The 25467-nt window shown below is 31.5% G+C and overlaps 1 protein-coding gene and 1 long non-coding RNA gene across 2 annotated transcripts; one reads left to right on the top strand and one right to left on the bottom strand.

The window, feature by feature from the left end:
• The first annotated feature begins 2022 nt into the window (after positions 1-2022).
• On the top strand, positions 2023-5584 carry LOC134680780 (uncharacterized). Its single transcript, XR_010100506.1, has 3 exons — positions 2023-2147; positions 3609-3816; positions 4580-5584. It is a non-coding gene; the product is annotated as an uncharacterized LOC134680780 (long non-coding RNA).
• Positions 5585-7095: 1511 nt separating this feature from the next.
• On the bottom strand, positions 7096-21732 carry LOC134680779 (ornithine decarboxylase-like). Its single transcript, XM_063540012.1, has 10 exons — positions 21616-21732; positions 18512-18602; positions 16181-16257; positions 15314-15486; positions 14349-14486; positions 13324-13495; positions 11780-11942; positions 10984-11114; positions 9948-10157; positions 7096-7338 (listed from the first exon to the last, which is right to left on the bottom strand). The coding sequence occupies exons 1-9, from the start codon at positions 21730-21732 to the stop codon at positions 9993-9995; spliced, it is 1227 nt and encodes a 408-aa protein (XP_063396082.1). The 3' UTR covers positions 7096-7338; positions 9948-9992.
• Between the last annotated feature and the right edge of the window lie 3735 nt (positions 21733-25467).

Raw genomic sequence — 25467 nt, 5'->3', positions numbered from 1 at the left:
AATAATGGCAAGAAATTTTGTCTTTCAACTGGGGTTTGGGACCACGATAGTTCATGAGGGTACTGACATGATTACATTTTTGTTATGCATGTTATTAGCATTCCTCGTAAAGGTTTCCATTAACGTGTAGAAAGTGTGGCCGTGACAATACATTTGGCAATAATTAAACATCCCTATTCTGACAGAACATGGTTGCGTATTTCTACAATTGTTGATATTCTCCACAAGTCATATGTAAACAGTCATAAAAAAAAATGTCATTTTTTTATGTTGAAGTATAATTAATGAATTAACGAAATTATTTTAAAAACAATTGGCCATACTTTTTAATTCTTTATGTTTATACAGCGGTTCACGTATTACGGTATTAATACACTCCTGGCTATCACATTTGTTGTTTTTTTAGCATTCTTTGTGAAGGTTTTCATTAACGTGTAGAAAGTGTGGCCCTGACAATACATTTGGCAATAATTAAACATCCCTATTCTGACAAAACGTATGCCTACAATTGTTGATATTCTCTACAAGTCATATGTTAACAGTCATACATGATATGATTTTCTGTTTAAGTATAATTAATGAAAGAACATATAAGTGTATCATATAAGGAAAATTAACAGATATTTGTGTTTTACATAACATAACAAATACACAGTCATAGGTTATAACCAACAGTGACCAATTTTACAGATAGCTGCAGATGTGAACCTCTCTCTGGATAAATATTTCCCTGGTAATGACGTTCGGATTATAGCTGAACCAGGACGGTATTTTGTTCTTTCAGCGTTCACAATTGCCACCAATATCATAACAAAGAAAATCGTTACTGATAAAGAAAGTATGCTACAAAAAAATGTTGTATTATTCTTTACACTCAAATCAAGTTAAGTATTAGAAAATGTTGCCAACGTAAAATTTGGTTACAATGCATTTATTTTTTTTGACTTGTCAATCACATAAAAAAAAAATTTTAAATCTAATTTTTAACATTCTTATTACTCAGTTTAGCATGTGTCGAAGAAGAGACAATGATGATGATGTAAAAAAAATGTAGGCTACAAATAGTCTGTGACTAATTTCACCAAAATATTATTAGGAATTCGGAATTACGCAGTAAACTGTGATCAGTTTAGTCTTATGAAAAGTAAGCCACTGGCAATATTTTTACTTAAATTTTAAGCGGTCTTTGAAAGTTACAAAACAAAACATTTGATGCCATACTTATAAGCAAAGTTGATACCAGATAAAAATTATTCGAGAAGAACATTATATACATCATCGTTGCTTTGTTCGTCTAAAATTTGCATAATTGTAGATTCTAAGATCATGATCATCATTTATAATCAATAAAAATTAGCAAACTTTGGACGGCCGGGCGTCGGTAGACGAGGATCAAAATGTGAATTACAAATGTTAAAATAAAAATGATAACAATTTCTCATGTAAACAATGCAGAACACACAAAGTCAATGTGCCATGACTGAACGTACAGGGCTTAATACTTACTCTCTGTTGAACTGAGAAATACAGCTTCATATCAAATAAGGGGACTTTATATAAGAGGTTTCTCTTAACTAATCACAAAGTCTCATATTATTACAAGAAAAACTAAAAAATCTTTCAGTCAATTGACCATGACTCAGGCGGCTGGAACAAATACTCGCCATGGGTATATGAGATGTTGCAATGCTCATCAAAAACACATTTAATATCTACTTACTATTAGTTTCCCTTTTAACTGACATAATCACACACGAATAGTCTCCAACAACTAAGTTTCGTCTTCGAGACAAAAATAAACGTGGTCTTAATAAAAATCGGAGAGGAACTCAGGTTTTTCGGTAGCATTGTCACGTTTCACATGACAAGTAAAAATAAATATAAAAATGTATGATATATCCATCGACCAAGCTATGATTGTAACCTTAAATCATTGAGATAGGGGATGTTTTCAGTTTTAAAAACCACATTTCTAGTTATAAGGTTTCTATATAGTAAAGTAAACTTTGCTTTCAGAAGGAGATTTATATGACCATCCAACAGCACAGAATGAACACCTCAGAATGTACTATGTGAATGAGGGTATATATGGAAGTTTTCTGACATGTTTGACTGATCCAGGGTGTTATGTACCTTCACACTTTAAAGTGAGCGTTCTTTTAATATCTATGTATTGACACATATTTAGCCTTTTGCAAGCATATCGTATTACAAATACCTATACCTAATCAAAATTTAAATGTTGTATTTCACGTATTAACTTTATAACTAAACTAATTAGGTCCAAAGTGTTAGCTGGTATGAGGCAAAACAGTGAATAAACAAATGGAACTTTATAAATAACTGATATAGGACATTATATATTTTTACAAATTACACCATTCCAGGCCCTCTTGTTTTCGAAATAACATTTCCAGTTATAAGCAAGTTCCGGTATCGAATCCGATACTTTTTGGCTAGAGGTATAGGAGGAGGGTTGATATTTCACAAACATGATTAACCCCGCCGCATTTTTGCGCCTGTCCCAAGTCAGGAGCCTCTGGCCTTTTTTCGTCTTGTATTATTTTATTTTAGTTTCTTGTGTACAATTTGGAAATAAGTATGGCGTTCATTATCACTGAACTAGTATATATGTTAAGGGGCCAGCTGAAGGACGCCTCCGGGTGCGTGAATTTGTCGCTTCATTGAAGAACTGTTGTCGACCTTCTGTTGTTGTTTTTTATATGGTAGGGTTGTTGTGTCTTTGACATATTCCCCATTTCCATTCTCAATTTTATCAATAGTATGTGTCACATGTAGTTTCTAGTTGCAGTAAGAAACCATGACGGGTTTAAACAGAAAAAAATTGAAAGCTGAGATAACTGTGCACCCTATAACTAGCACGACTTTATCAGATGACAATAGGAACACTTAAAATCCAACCTGAAAATAAGATGTAGGTACTCTAATGTCGCGGGTGTGTTCTAGTTAACATGGTTAAGTATTAAAAAAAAAACAGATTTGAATAATAAAAATATCTCAAACGATTATCAATTATTATTACTATCATATATAACACGTTAGAAGTGTTTTGTGTTGAAGCGCCTTTCTTGATTGACCTTCATCGAGAACGCTCATACCCTAACATTTAAAATACAAATATGTATCAAAAATGTTTCGCGTTGCTAAGAATTACGATCACATGACCTTGCTACTTGTATGTTTTCTTCGAGTTTCTGACCATGTCCTCTATCGAGGGTGTCAATGTTATCGTTACCCTAACGACAACTTCAAGAGATTACCGGAAATTGCCCTTCATTTAATTGAGTATTCATTATAAAGATAACACAACAACAGAACATGCTCTCGTTCTTAGCATATCCCCACTCAAGAAAAAAGCGCTAAAACATTGCTGCCCTAGCAGCACAGTTTACACAACTATAGGGTTGTCTTTGTCAAAAATAGGTTCTCCTAAAAAAAGAGATTCCCCCTAATTTGTTTGGCAAATGTTGTGAAATGTCTGTATTCGATAACTTCGGATTTCTAGCTGTGTCTCTGTGTCTCTGTGTCTCACAACTAACAATCTTTTGTTTAACACAGATGCCAATTTAAAATTTATCTAATTCAAGGGCAATCATGAAGATTATATAACAGTATTATTTGGGGACCAACTTGCGCTGCAATTGATTTAGTTATAGACAAAATCAAACTACCCGATCTATCAACTGGGGATTGGATATACTTCAAGGATATGGGATCATACACCTTTTCTACAGCATCTAATTTTAACAGTATGCCAAGAGTCGAGGAGTACTTCACATGTGAAAAGAAATTATGGTATATTGTCTTGATTCATAGTTATCTATGTTTTTATTTGAGAATAATATAATTGAGATGTAAAAAGTCTTCTGATTTGCTGTAAGTGTTTTGTATATGGGCTCATAGACATAAATATGTCATGTGACCGTGACGTAATTAACGATTTTATCATGATTTATAGATTCAGAGTATAAGGAATAACTGAAATATTTATCTGTCAATGAAGAAAAATTACAGTTATTCCTTAAAGAAAATGTATATTTAGAGGCTAACATTCACTATAAAATAAGCTCTTAAAAAGGTAAAGGGGAAAAGTAGTTTTAACAAAACAAAAACAGCTAGCAGAAAAAAATTGATTCAAGTTATCATTATGGCAATGTAGTGGGGACTCAAGATAGCAATACTATAAGTGAATTCTACCAGCAATTTTTATAGTGCCATTTTCATTGTTTTTCCGATGTTTTTCTTTTCCTTATTTTGTATATGCGATTTTCACATCATTTAACATGTAAAAAAAATTACAAATTTAGGGTGCTCGATTTTTCAAAAAAATCAAGTATGGTTGATTCAATCAAGGGGAATTTGAACAGGGACAAACCATAAAGTTTGTCCTTTTCTAAAATCACTTTAGGAATTAGATTTGTTGGACCTCCTCCCCCACCCTTGCAGAACGTTTGTATAGTCCACACATTGTATGCCAAAGTTAATATTTGAAGATTCTTAAACAAACTATTATACAATTACAGAAACATTTATAATTTCATATTTTATTATATTTTAGGGAACAAGTATATCAACATGATCAATTTTAGCTGCAGTCTTGTTATAGCAGAGCACAAAATGAATTAAAATGACTTCGTATATGACGTACTGTAACATTTATTACTTTTGTTACATATCATTTACAGTATATTATTGCTTATATAATTGGAAACATGTCCCGGATAGAAGAAGATGATATAAAACAGATGAAGTTTCAGTATGGGTTTTGAAGATCCGATATGTTACACGATCAATGAATACTGGTTTACCTTGCTAAATTCAAATATTGCGTCAAGTTCATATAGATGAATAAGTGAAAGGACAAAGATGAACAGTTTATATTAGTTAATTTTTTCATTAGTTGTAAATGGCTTTGAACTAGCTGTCAGATAACTGCGAGTACTCTCAGATCTGTTCATTGTGTCTTTTTGTGTCGGGATGTAAAAGTACCCTGCCACGTCCACTTGTATTTTTTGTCTATCTTTTTCAACTGATTTTTATATGTTAAACCCCGCCACATTATTTATGTTTGTGCCTGTCTCAAGTCAGGAGCCTGTAATTCAGTGGTTGTCGTTTGTTTATGTGTTACATATTTGTTTTTCGTTCATTTTTTTTTACATAAATAAGGCCGTTAGTTTTCTCGTTTGAATTGTTTTACATTGTCTTATCGGGGCCTTTTATAGCTGACTATGCGGTATGGGCTTTGCTCATTGTTGATGGCCGTATGGTGACCTATAGTTGTTAATTTTTGTGTCATTTTGGTTGTTTGTGGATAGTTGTTTCATTGGCAATTATACCACATCTTCTTTTTTATATTATGTCTGCTAATCTAGATACTATATATGCATATACACCTACACTTAAATACAAATTACTTCCAATGATCTTCAAGAATTTTCACAGAATACACATGTTTTATGTTATAAAACCATAGGCGGGTTTTATTAAGGGGGCTGGGGCTACATATATGGTTATTGCATAGACTTTTTACATGTTTCACTTAAAATATGTTTCCTACTTTGGGTCCCCCTTTTTCACGATTTAAGATCTGCATCTGATTTAAACTAAATGATATATTTGTATACAAAAAGTCATGATTTTTTTTTTTCGAAGTTGAAATAGATGTAACAGAACATTGTTTCTGATGTGCCTGGTTATGGAAATGTCGAAAACACTTGTGTTCAAATAAAGAAACCGGTAAAAGTCTAGAAAAAAATGGCAGACTAAAGTATGATATCATCCTATATTTGCTCAAAATAATGGGTTTTACAACAATTATATGTTATATCGAGACTTAATGTCTAAACGAAAACAGTAAACAGGCTGATTATTTGATTACTTTCACTTCGTTGCTTTATGAAAGAGTTAAGTATTAAAATTTCGATATATTAAACTGGAACTCCCGTGGTCCAGTGGGAAGCTGCACTAGCCCATAGTAGGAAGATTGCATGTTCGAACCTCAAAGCCGGAGGTGAAAAAATAATTTCCTATATTAAATGAAACTTAACTTAACTTTACTTTCAATTTCAAAAAGAGGATCATGAATACATACAAAACTCAACTTAAAAACAATGTTTTAATGTTTTTAAAGAATGTGTGTCCTAATTGCACCCCCCCCCCCCCCCCCTTAAACTAAAACCTCATAGGCCCAAAACACCAAAGTAATTATTGGTAATTCATTGAATCTTGACTTTCAAAGTCAAAATTCTATATGCTGCTTGGAAAAACATAATTTAAGCTAAAATTTGTGTCAAGTATAAGATTTTGACGAAAAAACGGCTGAAAACCGTTATTTTGCATGTTGCGGGCATCCACGTTTGGGGGGCATATAGCACGTATTTCCTCCAACTATACCATAATGGTAACTTTCCTGTGTCTATCAGACTTAGGACATTGCTTTGACACTTAAACGTTATCCTATTAGCCCTTATAAAAGTCTCCACACGACCTTTTTCGGAAGACTTTTGTATTTTTTTACTTTTTTTTCGCAAGTCACGTGACTTTTGGACAGATAACACGTGACTTCAAAAGACAAAATTTCTGATATATTATATATTTTGAAATATTTTATCATTTATCTCTCAAATGGACCTAAAACGACCTTTATGTAAGCCTCAGTGCGAATGCTATATGCGATTGAACTTTGATAGTGTCTTTCCATAAGTTTACGTTCAATTTGGCGGAACGTGAAAGGGTTAAGAATAAAACAATGTTTTGAATTTTTTTTTATTGCAAATAACGTGAATAATGCGGAATATAACAAATGTAGAAACTCCATTGTTTTCTGTCTCATCTGGTTACAAATAAGCTGATAAATCCATTCATTGCTGCGGATGTGGATATGAAAATCAAAATGAAGAGCTACCGAGGAGTGATATGTTAAAGATAATTTTCAGACTGCGAAAAACGAAGAGACAATTTTCTCCTTATAAATTACATATTCATCAAAAAGAAATGATTTTTTTTCTATTTTTACAGATAATCATCAGCCTTTGATACATTGCATTTCTTATAATTCTGTATAAGTGGTGTACCATTTATCTTAATTCATTTAAATCAATATTATCAATTCGTTACATTCTGTCCAATAAAATACCTGAATTAAAAATATTTATAGTTTTCCGTATATATATGACATGTGTGACCTTATTTCGCAAGATAAAGATCAGTTCTTACAAATTGTGAATGTTTCATATATTCGACATAAACCAATGTGCTCATCTTTCTTTTTGTGTAGTCTTGATTAGTCGACTTTATTCTAGTGGATAGATTTCCTCCCTAAAATAAAAAAAAAGTTCTCAAATATTATTGCATGACCAGATCATCAAAGCGTCTGTCGTTGGCTCTGAAATGGTTAAATAAAACTTTGCAAGTTAAGATATTCAAACGTTTGGGTAATACATAAAAAAGGATAATAAAAATTTACAAAATTGTTTGACAGTACAACACATTACCCTGTTCATATATCCAGACATGGTACTGGGTCAAAATAATGTTGTGTACATTTTAAGAGTAGGTATAAAACGCATTAAAGTATGTACCATGTGTTTCGTTAAGGTTCGAATTCAAATGGTATCCGTGTTTATTCAAATAACTATACAATCAGAAAGGATTAGGTCAAGAATGATGATCTATAATGTTATTCGATGTTTTATAACTACTTTGTTTCGAACGAAAATTAAAATAATATAATTGTAAAAATTGTTTGACTTGTATTAAATCTAAAATTAGGTTCACAGACATCGCTGTACTTTAAAATATAACTTGTGTATTAAGAATATTCAGGTGTAATTCTTGGAAACCTAAACTTTGAAATGTCCGATTTAACTTTAAATGTTAAATAACATTTACATATATATTATATATAAAAGGAGATGTGGTTTAATAGCCAATGAGATAACTATCCAGTTCGATCACTTCATAACTGGATATTTTGGAGGGATTTTTTTTTTATTATAAATTGAACATCAATATTATTTCCTTTCTCCATTTATACTGTGTATATGTTCCAGACCGTATGAGTATTTGGACCGTACTCGTACGGTCAGGACCGTATGCGTACTTTTACAAAATACTAATACGGTCGGACCGTACGCGTACGGGTTAATTAATATTAAAAGGTTGGTACAGTTTATAAGATACAATAATTTGCATATAGTAGATCAACATAACTTTACTATCAAATTAATTTAAAAATTTTCAATTGTAATTGAAACAAAAACTTTATATTGTAACTTTTTTTTAAATTCACGCTAATTAACTCTGTTAATCTCTGTATTAAGCATGTTGATCAGTTATACATTAATTGAATTATGATCACTGAAATTGAAAATATCGGAAGTAAACATAATGTGGGAGGTCAATTGTTTTAGATTATTTAGCAACTTTACCAAAAATATGCAATGAATTGCATACATGAAAATGTAATTAATATATCGTTACTTGAATTGTGTAACCTTGGGCGAGAGTACCAAAATAGGATTCAGATATATACAATTAAACAAATACTTAATTTCAATTGTTCGTTTGTTCATTTTATTTTTCTAATAGTAATAATTTATAAATTACAATTTGTAGACCTAAACAAAACGATTTTGATAAATGCTTGTTTCAATTTAACCCATATGATCAAATAACGGGTATGGTCAGCTCGTACTGGACCGTACGAGTATGCGATACGGTCCAGACCGTACGCGTACGGTCCAAATACTTATATTGTCTGGAACATATATACATCACACTTCCGGCACCTGTACATGAAGAACGCGAAGTTTTATCGAGCACCAAGTTTATAGTTTTATTGCTGATATTCACGCAAAGCAACATGTACCAAATTTTAAAATAATTTCATTGATATACAAGACATTTCTTGGTGTACTAAACGGAAAATTATACAGACAGAAGAATAAGTATACTTAAAAACAAAATTATTTCATTTACCTGTTGCATTTCAAAGCGGTATAAGACTTCTTCTTTAACTATTCATACCTTATTTTCATTGACTTTGCATTTACATTGTATCATATATCAAATGTATTTGTTCAGTGCATGTGTATGTGTGTTGGTACGTCTTTTGATTGAGTTCAGCCATTACAATTGATGTTTTATAGTATGTCTTTCTATGATGGATGCTACACTATCGGTTCAGAAAATGGTGAAGGTTTTGTGCCATTAGAACGTTTAAACCCACTGTAAGTGTTTGTACCTGTCCTAAGTCAGGAATCAGATGTTCAGTAGTTGTCGTTTGTTGTTGTGGTTCATAAGTGTTTCTCGTTTCTCGCTTTTTTTTTATATAGACATGATAGATTAGACCGCTGGTTTTCCTATTTAAATGGCTTTACACTAGTAATTGTTTGGGGCCCCACTATAGCTTGCTGTTCGATGTGAGCCAAGGCTCCGTGTTGAAGACCTACCTTGACCTATAATGTTTTACTTATATCAATTGTGACGAGAGTTGTCTCGTAGGCACTCATACCACATCTTCCTATATATATATATAAAAACCGTACTTTACCTATTCTGGTTAACTTTTTATACATTATGACCTGGTTGAAGAGTTGTCCTATTGGCACTCAGACCCCACCAAGTTATTTATATTGAAAAGCTGATCATACCTTAAGTATATGCAATTTTGGAAAATGAGCTTTGCTTGAGAGAGATATATTCCTTAATTTGAATTGATTTATAAAATTTCAACAGCAAATTCCTACTTAATATGCTTTTGATACCTCACACCACACTGTTTGTTCCTATAGATATCATAGCACCCTTTTATTAAATTATCTCTCACTTTAGTGCTGCTTACAGTGTTAGCAGCACTAAAGTGAGAAATAAGTAAGTAACAGTCAGGTCCTGAACTATACTGAAATAAATATAAAAGAACTGACCATAACACTCTTTCACATATGAAATATTCTTTGACTTTGGGCATGCTATTGAAAGATGTTACACATTGGTATGCATATGCTCCCATATTTTTGAAGTAAATCCACTCTCCCCTTTTTTAAGTCTGGTAGTTTGATGTTTTCAATAATCAAATCAACAGCATCGCAAGTCAGTCCCCATATAGTGCTGTCATACACTTTTTCGTCGTCGTCCTGAAAAGAAATAAAACTATATACATATCCAACTACTCTTAATTTTTAGTTTCTCTTTCAATACTATATTCTCAAAAGTAAATCGCAAAAATACCACTAGGAAATTCATAACGAAAAGTCCCTTATCATATGCAAAATCATCAAACGAATGGATAACAACTGTCATATCATATTATATGACAGTCACATCAAAATACATAACGCATGATCAACTTTACAAACAGACCCCTACATGTATTTGTTTAAAACTTTTTTTAATTGGTTATATATTTTAATCTCAATACTGCTGTCAAAGGACTATTTTGACAGATATTTGACTCTACCCGAAGTCTTGTATGAAGCTTGATATGATGTGCATTGTGAAAATTCGCACAAACTTTAAGGTATTTTAAGATAATCTTATGAATGACGCATTTTAGGATACATCATCATCAAACTTATCGTCTGTAAGCTCAAATCATCTTCGAAGGAATAGTATATCCTTGTTCCGTGTATTTCATACATCAAACGTATTGGTAATGCAAAACTATTATATTTTTTTTTTTTCATTTCGGTAGTGTCTTATTGGAGATTATTTAAAAATCAGTTTTCACTAATCTAAAAATAAAAACAATCTATTAAAAAATCACGTTTAAATTTTTCCATTGACTTGTAATCTTTGTGTTCCATATTTGATTAGCATGAGTGAACGAAACCATCTATTCATCTTCTGTTTTACAGATAAATATCAATGAAATATTTACTACCTCTTAGAAAGATTGTCTTCATTTTTCGTGCAATAAAACACAATATATAATCTACCGCTAATTTCGTATTTGTTTGTTACCTTAAAATGTGATGGAACGAACCATCCAGGGTAGAGAAGACAATCGAAAAAGCATCCATAAATTCCATCATTGACATAATACATTCTAATTTGTTTACAAAGTGTATCTGTGTAATCGTGCAATTCACCATCTGAAAAATATTGTGCTCCAATAAGTGACATAAGTATGTTGATAATAACCCAATTTATAGTAATAAGACAATCCATATCCTAAATGAATGAGTGCTTTGCATGATAAGATGTATTCGAATTCGTTTGTTTGAAATGTTTTACTATGTTTATTTCATAAATTATATATACGTAGTTTAATGCCACTTCCGGCTGCTGGGCTAGTGAAACTATTTTGGACATGTAGCCAAACCTTACAGGTATCGACATGTACTGAATAAGCACAAAAGATTTACAAGGATTGAAATTTTGTATTTGCGCCAGACACGCATTTCTTTTACAAAAGTCATATCAGTGACGCTGGAATAACAAAAAAATTAAATGGCCAAAATAAAGTTGAAAAGCATGGAGGACCGAACGTTTCATAAAGTTTCCGGAATATACACGTAAGGTTATCTATTCATGAGGTAGAAAAGTCGTAGTATTTCAAAACATTTTCAAAACAGTTGATTTGTAATAATTACCATATCAATGATAATTCCTGTCACCACGGATGTGCTTAAAACTGAGCTGAAGGAAATCTCCAGCATTTGATTATGCAAATGTTTCAGCATTCTCATCAATTATCTACATGAATAATACATTTCGCTAATGGTTTTGTTAATATATTTATCGAATGTATACAAACCAGGTGTTATATTTTCAATTTCTTTATCGACAATTTTCTTCGCTATAATATTGGTTGCTATTGTAAAAGCAGAGGATACGTAAAACTGTCCAGGTTCAGCTATTATTCTGACGTCATTCCCATTGAAATATTTTTCCAAGGATTTATTCACTACGGTAGATATCTATAATAAAAGTTTGCTTTAATGAGTAACTTTTATTTTAAACTTCTAAAACGAATCAATGTTCACATGGAATAACTTGTTCTCTATTTGATAATGAAAGCATACTGCATTTACGAGTTTAACCTTTTTAAACTCGATAAATAATTGTTGCATGTTATAATAGAAATACACAGGATATGGGGCAGCCATCTATGACACATTTACAGCAAAAAAAAATCCAATAAAAACAAAGGAACGGCGCTTTATATTTCTGTTCTTCGTATTAAAGTCAGATTGCAGCCATCAACACAGAACCAAGCAAGAAGGTGTCATAAGTACATGGATGCAGAATCCGCACTATCAGTTGCATGTTCAGTGGACCGTAAAAATGGGGTAAAATCTCTTATTTGGCATTAAAATAAGAAAGATCAAATCATAAGGAACATGTGTACTAAGTGTCAAGTTGATTGGACTACAACTTCATCAAAAACTACCTCGACCAAAAACTTTAACCTGATTCGGGAAAACAAACTACGGACGAACGAACAAACGGACGGACGCACACACCAGAAAACATAACGCCCATAAATGTGTCATAAAAACAATATCATCTTTCATAAAGTTTAAAATGGCCCATTTCACCGGCTTGAGCGGGATTCTTTCCAAATACAATTTGAAAATACTTTGTTAGATGTAATACATGTACCACCTAATCGGGCCAGGTCAAAATAGAGCACACTGGAAAGCAGTAAATATGTAAAACAAAATAGTTTCTACACATAAGGGTCAATCATGAACTATAAACCATTTATTTTAATAATAAAAGGTAATTGATGATCCTTGTAGAACACACTACATGTATTTACTGATATTTGGGATTAAACAAAAACGTATGAACTAATTCTTAAATTTAGGGCATATATAGCCTGTTTTTCAGATATGTAGTGTCTGGTTATAACTTATCAAAAATTTTGGCAACAAGTGAAGTACTGTGATATACAAATACAGATATATTGATCCCAATTTCATAAAATGTTCACTATGAAACGGGATCTGTTGCATTTTACTTGTAAATGGTGCAATTGCTTTTATCAAAAGTTTTGTAACAAACATACTCATTATAATTAAATACATTTTGTTGGATACATCAGTTGACAATAAACAATAAAAGATAGAAGTAACTTTGTATATTCTATTCAAGTAAAAGTTTTGTTTTCAGATCAAGGCATTAAATAGTATACAAGAAATATTTACAGTAAAAACGAAATAGTCCTAAATAAAACTAAAGATTGCTATAACGATAACTATATTTCATGAGTTCATATATATAGATATTTCACATATCATTGTGAAAATAAAAAGCAACAGATCAAAGTAATATTATAGTTTGCCATTTTATTACCTCTTTAAAAGTGTTTTTATCATTTTGGACATTTCTTCCGGGAAAACCTCCACCTATGTTCAAAAGAGTCATATCAAATCCCATAGCAAGTCCTATGTCAAATACATATCTTGACTCCTCTATAGCTGCTCGATAAGCTGCGGCTTCTTGGCAACCACTTCCAACATGAAAACTGTAATATCGTAAAACGCTTCGACATCAGATTAGATATTCCCTCTCGCTTTTCATAGCAGCAATTTCTTTTATTCATAATATATTTCAAATACATCGATTGAAGAACTGTCTAAAGCTGGTTATTTTCTAAGAAATTTTAATCACTTCTCAGATGATTTTGGATATGAGTTTTCCGTGTTAATTTGACTTTCTTTTCATTATAAAATGAACAATACACATTTAACCTAGCATCTTTTCAAAAAGTGAATTCAATTGCGATTTACATACGACTATCTATCAATTTGCTAAAATCTGTTCGAATTTTCTCGCAGCATCATATTTTGTTCAATTTGTTCACCAAGGAATGAAAAAGGGGAAACATATGTCATGACCTAACTAACTTAAGTTCTTAAATTTAGTCATGAAAACGTCAGTTGAATCCAATTTCTTTTATTAATTTGAGATTGTGATTTTACCTTTTGTGAAGGAACTTTCCGTTTTGAATTTTCCTCCAAGTTCGGTATTTTCTTTTTAACTTTCTTTTTTTATTTTCATAAGAAATATTTGTTGACTTGAAACATCTTATTTATAGTCATCTTTAGAAACGAATTCGATCTGTTGTGATACACCTGACTCATGTAATTTTATACTGTATAGAATGACATATTTTACTAAATTATGTAATACAAACTGTTACAATGGATAATCTGAATAATACACGTATATGCACTTTGAAGGTAATTTTATGCGGTAAAATTCAGCAATTTAATTTTCACAAAATACAATTGTTCATTTTATTTTCCACATTATGGGTTTAACCACAACAAAGTCAATTTCAAGTGTAGAGAGCTATATCCAAATACGTATCTTACCTTACACCAACAACGTTTAATTTTAAATCCTTTGCATTTTTAAGAAGCTGTGATGCTTTTAAAGGATGACATCCGAACTTTCTTTTTAATGGATGTTTAACCTTGTGGTTTGATTGTGGACATATTCGCAACACCAGTCTTTAAAACATGAAAATAAACATTTTAGATAACAACGATATAGTAAACCAAGTAAACATAACTCATTCATTGCAAACAATGAGGTGTTACATAGCAGGATAACTACAGGACCACACACTTTGTACCTGTTTGATGATAAAATAAAAAGTTTATATCTGTGTTCAAGAAATTATTAAGTTGTTATTTAAGTAAACGATATGTTCGGTATCGTAAACGATGCATCATACCTTAGTTTCTTCTTTTGAGTATATGCATTTTGAATGCCTGAGAGTTCTTTACATAATATTATTTATTGCTTAAACCAAAGTTAATTTATTCAGGGATGTTCAAAAGAGCTATAAAAGGATGATCAGCTGGAGAAACAAGAAATGTCCAGTCAATAGCGACAACACGATTGTTACCAAAAAACAAATGGGACATTAATTATAATACATTATGTACTTACGTTTATCAATTTATTTTAAACGAACAGATTGGATATTTATAGCATGAAGTTGCTTTAACATGTTTCTCCTAGAAAAGAGGAATCCGTCCTCTTCCATCTAATATAATTTAAAAAGTAGATTGCGTGATGACATTGTATAGAATAATGATTCTTCCACGTTTTAAATGGCATCAGTTTTATCAGATACGTCTCAGATAAGCAACTTAAAAAGGCGAATGCGGAAGCCATATGTCAGTAATTTGTCAGTTATGACCAAGAAAGGCAGTAGTTTAATCACAATGATTAAATGATTGTGTCTAATGAGTATTTTAGAAAATAAAAGAGAATTTACTCCACATTATATGTAAATACATGTATATATAGCAAGTCTATTACTAAATACTTTGCGGCAGGATACACTTCTTTGATCTTTTCTAGTTCATCATCACAATCAAATATCATCATAGCTACGTCATTATCAGCGGCATATTTCAAAAATGATAACTGTTTATATGGATTGGCATAGATTATCCTGGTGGGATCAACAGCAAGGTCTAGAATTTTCTGTATTTCAATCTAAAGAGAAACAGATATCTTACAAATACAATTGCTACATAAATTAATCAATTTTCCCTAACAGTATATTTCTAGCAGGATCACCATGTTATCACTCAAGAAATAATAGGTAGCAGTACATTTATGAAAAAACAGTACTACATGCATCTTTATTGCATAGTATTGCTTTCGAAGATATGAAGAGAAAACTCACCAGCTTACGAATTGAACTGTTTGTCTCTAAGCCACATTATTTTAATCATAAAGCAACTTTATGTCATACCTTTTTATATTGCTTTTTTTCAAGGAAGGACAACAATAACGAAGCGTCTATATTAATGAGCACAGCTTTTCAAATGTTTTATAATCAAACAACAGCTTTCTTCAGTATATAAATGTAACTAATGTGCATTAAGTTTAGAAAAGATCATCGACGTTATTGTTTATTTTCATTTTTAAGATGATAATATACCAATCTTATTTTTAGAATGTAAGACGCGTGCCTTTTCATCAACATGTCAGTCATAAAAGGTGATCAAATCAAATAGGTAATGAAATAAATTAAATAACATATAGAGGAAAATATACAAGACTAACCTTTGTCCTATCTTTGTATTGACATATAAAATAAATTTGCATATCGTGAAGTATTTATCGTGTACCCATATATATGAAAAGTAACTATTAAATATGTCCTATTGATTAATCATATCACCTTGCTTGCACAATCAAATGACAGCCCCATGTCAGCCATTAGTCGCACCACGGGATAAAAATCATTGCATTTTACTGCTGCAAGGAATAAATGAAAACAATACTTTATGATCTTACATATGGATGATTATAATGATTTGACTTTGTTTTGTGATTTTGTACATTGTGCTGCTAATTTTTCCATTAGTTGTTCTTTATGTTTTATCATTGAATTGAAAGTTCGTTTTCGAATTATGAGTGTAAATACACCTTTTGTTATCCTATGCCTTTTATTACAATGTTTATCAAATATTTAGTTATGATCATATATCGTAAGTGAGATAACTTATTACTACCACAAATATATCAAAATGTTTCATGATAATAGCAGTTATAATATTTCAAAGGTATCATAGTTTAGTTCAGTGGTCGTTGTTAGTTAATGTCTGTTATATACACATGGAAAAAAGTATTGCAACACCTTAATTTTTTTAAATTTGAAAAATCAGCCTCTTACAATGTATTTTGGAAGGAATATTATACAATTACTAAGTACTGTCTTTTATTGAGGTAAATGTGTGGTTTTATTGACTTTTGAAAAACTGATATTCACTGAGGCCAACGGCCGAAGTGAATATCAGTTTTTCAAAAGTCAATAAAACCACATATTTACCGAAACAAAAGACAGTAAATGTTTTATTCCATATTCCCAGAGAAATTAATGTAATAGAAATATATTTACCAAAACCAATTGTACCTCAAACGTTTTTTACCAACATTATACACGTAAAAGCACGCGACGTTTTGCGCGGTGAATATCCTTTTTCCGCAGGTGAATATGCTTATTTATTCAAAATCCCATTCAAATAGAAAAACCTACTAATATTTTATCAATATGTAATAAGATAAAATATTTGTAAAATGATATTACGACGTAGTTCATGATAACATTGGTATTAAAACCAACAAATTTTGAAAAAAAATGTTTTATCTAACCAAAATTTTTATAACAAAAAGAAGTGTTTTTAGTACAAAAAAATGCATTTTACAACTTTTACAGTAGTCGAACTTTACAACGTCAGGCATCTCAAAATTAATTTAAAAGATGATTGTTCACATCATGGTTGATTGTTATACGTCAAAGAACTCTCCATTCAAACGGTAAACCGCATCTTAACGTCTTGTGGTTCCTGCCATAAGTCGACTTATTTGTTGCGAAGGTAGCAGCAACCATTCCTGACGAAGGGTATTGTTTATTTCATGACTTGTTTGAACTACGGTGTCCTTTCGTGCACTCTACGCCCAATATTGTCCTATATATGCTCGATATGGTTCAAATTTGGGCAACGAATGGGCCATGGAAGATAAACCGAATTCCATTGGAACAATTGATCTTCCTCCACGATGCTTATTTCTAACTCTGGCGAGCTCTGCCCTATGTTGGATACAGGCAACTGTGTGTCTGTTCGTAGGCAAAGGTCCCCGAAATATGGTCTTATCGCACGATAACCAGTAGCGATGAGACGATCTTGAACAGTTCTTGTTTAAAGGCTCCTGAATGGTCATCACTCTCTATTTAGGATTGTCTTGTTTGCAATTGGTTTCCTTCTGACCAACCTTCATTATACTTGGCTTTTCCTAGCAGATGTTATATGGGAACTTCTTGATCTCGGAAGGTCTTTAACATCGTTTGTTGGCTCATTTTTATTCTCAACATGACTTATAGCGGAATGGGGATGACCAACAATACGTGCAATTGTCACAGCGTCATACCTGTTTCTCTCAGGATGATTATCTGCCATCTTCCTGCAGTTATGAGTTGTGGATGACCAATTACAAGGTGTCAATAACTTTATAAACTTGGTTATTTAAAGTGTTGAAAACAATGAGGATTAAAACATCTATTTTATTGTTTACGAATACAGTAACTGCATGCGCAGATAAAAACTTATCGAGTCGAACTCAGATGATATTTAAATAATGTTTAACTAGTTAACTAGAAAAAAAATATTTATATTTCCATTTCTGTGCTTTTTATAGCTCATTTAACGGTAACATTTTTTCTCATGGTCGAAGGCCATACGTATTTTGGGAACGATTCTCATGAAGACGAAACTAGAGTCTGGCATAAACAATTATACACCTGCTATCTTGAATAAGAATCCAAACATCTACGTAGATGTCTTTTTTTTGGGTGTTTTTATCTTTAGAAATAAAAATAGAAGAGAGTAGAAGCGGCCGGTTGTTTACGGATCTCATTAGCAGCTACTCTTGTGCATGGGGTGTTTCAGACTATGAAAAGCTATTGACAAAGAGTAAAGTACAGAACACATTATGTTCTTTAAATATTTACCGTAGAATGGTACAACCGTCGGAAAACTTTTTTGCCAAATCTTGTGTTTTCTGATAATATCTCCTAGATCACCAATGAAAAGGGGATTCTCCTGTCAAACATATAAATAGATATCTATCATAGTTTTATGTGAAAATTATATGGTTGTGAAGGTGTCGCATAAGTGATACATGTTGACAAACGCGATGATTTTAATTTTCGTATAGTCAACTTCCCATTTCGGTATAGCAACATCCTAGTGGCACTAGCATATGAAGTGTACGTGTCTCAATTGATATGTTACTCTAGAGATATCTCAAAGTACGTTGATTTTGTTGAACGAACAATACAGCTTTCTAAAAAGTTGCTAAGACAGGGCTATAAATCAGTCAAGTTAAGGTCATCACTCAAGACATTTTACGGTCACCATCATAAATTGATTGGCCATTATGACAAAAGTGTGTCAGAAATCATATCTGATATTCTTCCTCAGTCATAATAACCTTCCATCATTACAGAACTGAACAACGAAATAACACGACGGTGCCGTATACGGTGCAGGAAATGCCTACCCGTCCGGAGCACATGATTTCACTCCCGGTTTTTAGTGGAGTTCGTGTTGTTTCTTATCTATTATTTGTAACTGTTGATGTAAATGTCTTATGGTTTTATGAGTCTTTTCTACTCCTTGGTTTTGATTGTTATTGTCTTCTTTTCTGATATAAAGGTGTTGTAAAAAAACCATCTTTAATATATTCAAACATAAACACATACCTAGAACATATGGATTGTTTTCATGAAGATTTTAAAATTGGACAATAAGAAATCGCGTTAGTAGTAAGTTTTAGTTTTTCAAAAACGATCAACATCAAATTATCGAAAGAAGTTCAAATATAAGATATGTCTTATTGTCTGAATAGTCAATAGTGCATTTGTCGTAATATTTCACCTATTCATATTCACTATATGCTTATAGGAGAAATCAAAGCTTTCAATATGTGTACGGAATATAATTTTATTGGTCCAAATATCTACATTTTACAAGACATTTGCGGAAACTATGTCTATACCTAGGACTTAACTTAAACTTACGATTACAGTTGACGAAAAAAACGAGGTCTTCTCAAAATATATAAAAAAAAACTTTTTGAGAGATTCATAGTAAAATTATATGTTGTTTTTTTTGTTTTTTTGGGTTTTTTTTGGGTTTTTTTTCTATCTCGGAAGTAGTTACACACACGACATACACAAGCAGATTTGGTTTTTTTTAATTCTACGATGGAGTGTTCAATCCCTACTCAATATTGTGAAATATGTCTTTTTAATTTTCTACACTTCCTCTGCATGTTCGAGGTTTATCTTATGTAAGGTGTAAATACTGGAAAAATGTTTGGATATTGTTTAATTGTAACACAGCAAAAAAAGCTCAGTCTGAAAAGGTTGTCCTTATACTTTATTTCCCATCATTATTTGTTGCTGGTCCGCATTCGATATAACATATCCCGTCTTCATTCAATATAAAACTTGAGACAATGTATGTGTCCTTAGAAATACTGAGTCTTGTTGGCCCGTTATCGGCCACAAATTTTCCTACTGAAACAAAAATTTTGACCATGTCTGTCAATCATTGAAAGAAGGCAAAGATTAAGACTGATATATGTTTCTGGGAACAGGTAAATATTTATGTGTTCATCAAATTTGACTGGGACATTTACCCAATTATAAATGATTGGTTATTCGGTGGTCAAGCTAGGACTAATAGGCTTTGAATCGGATAACTAATCGTGTACTAAAAAACTGGTGGAGTCTGCATCAGAGCAGGTAATGGTGCCATGGTTAATCTGTGTTCCACATTTAGACCGTGTGGTGGGGGAAGAAATAAATGCACAAAATATTTTTATCATTTATTCATTTCCGTACCCATAGATTCACTCGCTTTATGGTAGGATTCAAAACATTTAAAAGATTATACATTTGTATCCACAACTGCTCAATATCCGACATTATTATTGTGATGATTTCAACACTTACGTTTAACTCTTGCTAAATGATGTACATACGGTATTTTTCTACTGGTCATGGCGTTAACGATACATGTAGTAAATTTCGCGTTGGCGAGGGGTTTTAAGACTTTTAGTTCATTATATAATCCTAATTACATATGAAAATATTTCTTGACGTGTACTTACGTTTTTGATTAAAATCTTAATGATATTGGGTGCATTCAAATGTCTATACAAGCAAGTAGCATTTGAATTTTAAAGGGTGTAATGTACTTTTATTTGAAACATATACATGATATAACAACTTTATTTCTTTAGATATATAAAAAAAAAAATGTTTGATTGCATTAAATCCAAAATAATTAGGTTCACAAACATCCGTGTACTTTTAAAAAGACAGCCTGGCTGCTTTAAGAATATTTTAACAAATTTTTTCGATGTAATTTAAGAGGTAATGCATGTATATGTAGAATGCAACTTAAGTTACTTTATTTTTTAAACGAGGATACGACGCAAAGGGTTGTTTGGAATCCTTAAGTCGGACTCCACCATGTTAAAAAAGAGACGAAAATACAAACAAAAGTCCATTAAAACTTCAAAAGGAAACATAGAGTTCATTTCTCCATGACAATTTTAAAATCAACTGATTTTGACGAACCATGGTTTATTAATTTTCCTATAATAACGATAACGTTTAAGATAATTAAGACCTCTGACAAATTAAGATAACTCAAAACAAACCACAATATAAAATTGAATCAAATTGACGCTAACATCCATTGTATGTACCGATTTTTCTTTCAAATCCCTTTGTTTGACTATTGAAAAAACATCATAGGAGTTTTTAATGTCTACTATGCATTAAATATGTCCGTTATTATTTTGCACCTAACATTTCAAAAGCAAATTATGAATAATCATAATTATGATCATGTATTCTGAATATGTGTACTCAACGATTTATGTGTGTTTGCATGATCGTGTGTGTGTTCCGAATTTATCTATTTACATTAACAAAGGAGTATGTGATATCAACCCATTATAATAATAATATATAAGATTTTAATAGCTCATGTAAATATGAAATCATAGTATATTTTGAAGCACTGTCAATCAACATACATCCGCTCCAATCTGATTAGTCTTCTCTTTGATTAGACTATCAATGGAGTCTTGTCTTTCCACTAACTCCACTAACTCAACCAGGCTTTTCGTGCTCTTTCGGACATAGTTCGTCATACTTTCTTTAGTCTACCTTAAAGTACATGAAGTAATAATGTTTAATTGCAATAATCTCACATGTTATATAAAATTGAGAATGGAAATTGGGAATGTGTCAAAGACAAAACAACCCGACCATAGAACCGAAAACAGTAGGTCATGAATAGGTCTTCAATGCAGCGAGAAACTCCTGTACCCGGAGGCGTCCTTCAAATGAGCCATAAACAAATATCAATACAAGTTCAGTGATAATAGACGTCATACTTAACTCCGAATTATACAGAAGAAACTAAAATGCAAACCACACAAGACTTACAAGCCCTAACGGATACCTTCCAAAATACAATGCATATTAAACTCATCACAGAGGATTACAATTTTGTTTAATTTATCATATTTACCATAGTTAATTCTGTCCTTTCAACCTGTCTGATTGAAAAGTTTCCCCTGTTTTGATACATCTAAAGCTTTATAAACTTTTACAACATGGTCCTTTTTTGCAAATGCAAATAAGCGCTATAAGTCCATAAAAATTCTTAACCGGTTTATGTAAAGTCATTTAGTATATTTCGTTAGTTCATATCATAACCCAACCTAAGGAATAGCACAACTAAAATTTACAATAATCACCTCTTTTGGTTAATTCCAAATAAGTTATAATATCTTTTAAATGGAAAATCATCTTGTTCTACTTCAGTGATGAAGAACCAGTATTATATAATTGCCGTAACGTGTTTTCTTGTTAATTTTTTTTATCTCATTTGTTTCCTGCAGTTAAGTTATTTAAAACAAATCATTTTCGTTGTCCTACTATTCATATATACCATGTCTTTAGTGAAGTTTTTGATCAACTCGTATCATACAAATCAAATTTATATATATGATATAATCAGAAAACTAGTACATGTAGTACCCAGATCCCCCTCCACATCAAAATATAATTGAATAGCTGTCACGTTAAAATTCACACAAGGATTGATAGTTAAAACGTTTAAAGTTATTTTTACATATTTGATATAAATTGCTCATAAACTAGTCCATCTTTTAAAATCCTTTCTCACGATTTTTGTACGCCCACACAACTTGTATACACAATATAATGCTTAATGTTTCAAGACCAAATTTTATCACCTATAGATATATAGTGCAAAAAGGTATGTATCAAACATACTTTATATCTTGTAAGAAAAAACCTGTACAAATTATAATTTGTAGAATCTTACATCTTGTTCATGTACACAGCATATATATGATATAATCAGAAACCTAGTACATGTAGTACCCAAATAACCCTCCACATCAAAATAGAATTAAATAGCTGTCACGTTGAAATTCACACAAGGATTAATAGTTCATACGTTTAAGAAAATATTTATATTTGATATAAAGTACTCATAAACATGTGGTCCTTTTTCCAACTAAACATATCGCACCTAAATTTAGAATGTTATATACTTATAGAGGACCCTGTTCATACCATCGTTCTTATATTCATTTTTTGACTACGTGTAATAGAATTGTAGAGGATTAAATGCGTTTACTGAAAGTTAAAAATCAACAGTGACTGTCAAAATATTCATTTAAGGTGGTACCCAAAACCTTGACTGAAATTAATTTGGCTCGTTTTTAAATTTATATTTTGAACATGTTTTCTTTGACCTTTGACAAAAACATAAAAATTTCCCAAAACTTGAACCTCACATTTTCGTGGAAAAATTTGATTGGATATATAGCAGTTTGTCAAACATTTAGTTTGGTCATTGAGAAGCTTTATATTTCCTTAACAATACAACGTGATTAAAATGTTGACCTGATTTTACAGAGTTATCTCCCTGTAGTGTTAGGTACCATACTAAGGAGCTACCATTTCATTTCGATGGGACATGGTAAGGACCATTGAGCAAAAATAAATGACAGGATTCAAAACCTGAGAAAATAAAAAAAAACAGACTACTCTGTTCGACAATATGGCACGAGACAGAGCGTGAAAAAAAGCCGATTATATATTTTATGAAAAAAAAGTGAGCAAAAAATCCTTTCAGGTAGTTCAGACTGCAGAGATTCCTTCATTGATAAATTGTCAACAACGTGATCTGACCTTTTATTTGTTTACAAAAACGATAGTTTTAATGTTAACACTAATTAAACCACATATTGAGACTAATTTTGGCACGTATGCTAAAATATCAGTGCATATGATATAAACTGATAAAATATGAGGAATCTTTGATCAAGTGATTTAAAAGCAAGTATCAAGGAAGAAATCACTAGGGATAGTAATATCTTGAATCATAAGAAACACAATCGGCCACCTTCCAAACTATTGTATTCTTATACATGTTTTTCAAGATACAAGATCCCAAACAATTGGTCAAGTACCGAGGTATAATATTACTTGTTTAGCTTCATACGATAAAAATACTGTTCCTTCGTTTTTTCTGTATCCGTTTTACTGAATATCTGTCTATATAAACCTTATTCGTCATAAGTTATTTTATATTTATCTTCATCAAGGAAACTAAGAAAAATCTTATATTGTAAATTCAGAAAGGTGCGAGGGTTTTATCATTGCAATAATGCGACAGGCTGAATTTATCTGTATGAAGATTTACCTGTTATTGCAATTAATAACTGGCATTTGTTATCCGTGCTTCCAAAATTGCAAAAATAAATGCACACTTTAATTTTAAAATTTATAGTACATAAACTTACCAGTGCAATTGCCTAATGCCAAATAAATGTAAAAAACGTTGGGTTAGCAGACCGAACATAAACGGATGAATCCGTCCGTTCATTTTCCTATTTTTAAAACGTGTTAATAAATTCTTAAAAAATAGTATTTTCTAGTCGTTGGTCGTCACAGTTTGTGGACCCTTACAATTTTACATAATCCATTCCCCCCACAATTTCTGAACTAACAAAAATATATGTATCGTAAAAACCTTGTGTTCTTTCACGTTTCACATGACAAGGAAATAATTAAATTGTTAAATCTAAAACATCGTCCATATTTCCTGAGCTATTTTGTCATGCCGTTTATATGTTATCAAATTATTATAAAAACATTGGTAGGGTGATTGTTAGTAATAAAAACCCGTGATTTCAGTAATAGTTATACACTTATATTGTAGCAATCCACTGGAGGAGTTTATTATTCCGAAGTTTATAACTAACTTACACCCGACCCTAAACCATATATATATTTATTTACATTGCATATTCAAACCAATCAGAATACTAGTTAGTATTTTTATTGACATTATCAAACCATGATTAATAAAAAAAAAAAATAAAAAAAAATTTTTAGACGAAATCCACTAGTAACCTTACTTTATTGGAAGATTTTACAAATGTCGAAATAATCATAATACCCATTAAATGTTCTTAAATAAACCATAGCTTTTTAATAGGTCATTCATCATTAATTTATTTCACATGTTTAATTATCAAAAAGCCCCTTTTTTTCACCGACATTAAAAAAAAACTTTGTTATTCGAAAATATTAAGGGATAGGTGTGTCTCGACACGAAACCCCAATACACACAAAATACAACTAGAGGCTCTAAAGAGCCTATGTTGCTCAACTTGGTCTATGTAAATTTTAAACAAAGGAAGCAGATGGATTCATGACAAAATTGTGTTTTGGTGATGGTGATGTGTTTGAACATCTTGCTTTATTGAACATTCTTGCTGCTTACAATTATCTCTATCTATAATGAACTTGGCCCAGTAGTTTCAGTGGAAAATGTTAGT

Source organism: Mytilus trossulus, chromosome 8 (genome assembly GCF_036588685.1).
Source record: "Mytilus trossulus isolate FHL-02 chromosome 8, PNRI_Mtr1.1.1.hap1, whole genome shotgun sequence".
Classification (NCBI taxonomy): domain Eukaryota; kingdom Metazoa; phylum Mollusca; class Bivalvia; order Mytilida; family Mytilidae; genus Mytilus; species Mytilus trossulus.
This window is presented reverse-complemented; position numbering and strand designations above follow the sequence as displayed.

Bases quoted from the DNA above. Each gene is read 5' to 3' on its own strand.
- LOC134680779 (XM_063540012.1), bottom strand. From the start codon at position 21,732: ATGACGAACTATGTCCGAAAGAGCACGAAAAGCCTGGTTGAGTTAGTG. The intron at 18,603-21,615 runs GTATGTTGATTG...TATGTTTGACAG, and splicing joins CTAATCAGATTGGAGCGGAT to GAGAATCCCCTTTTCATTGG. The intron at 14,487-15,313 runs GTATTTAGTAAT...CATGTTTTAAAG, and splicing joins GAAGTGTATCCTGCCGCAAA to ACTGGTGTTGCGAATATGTC.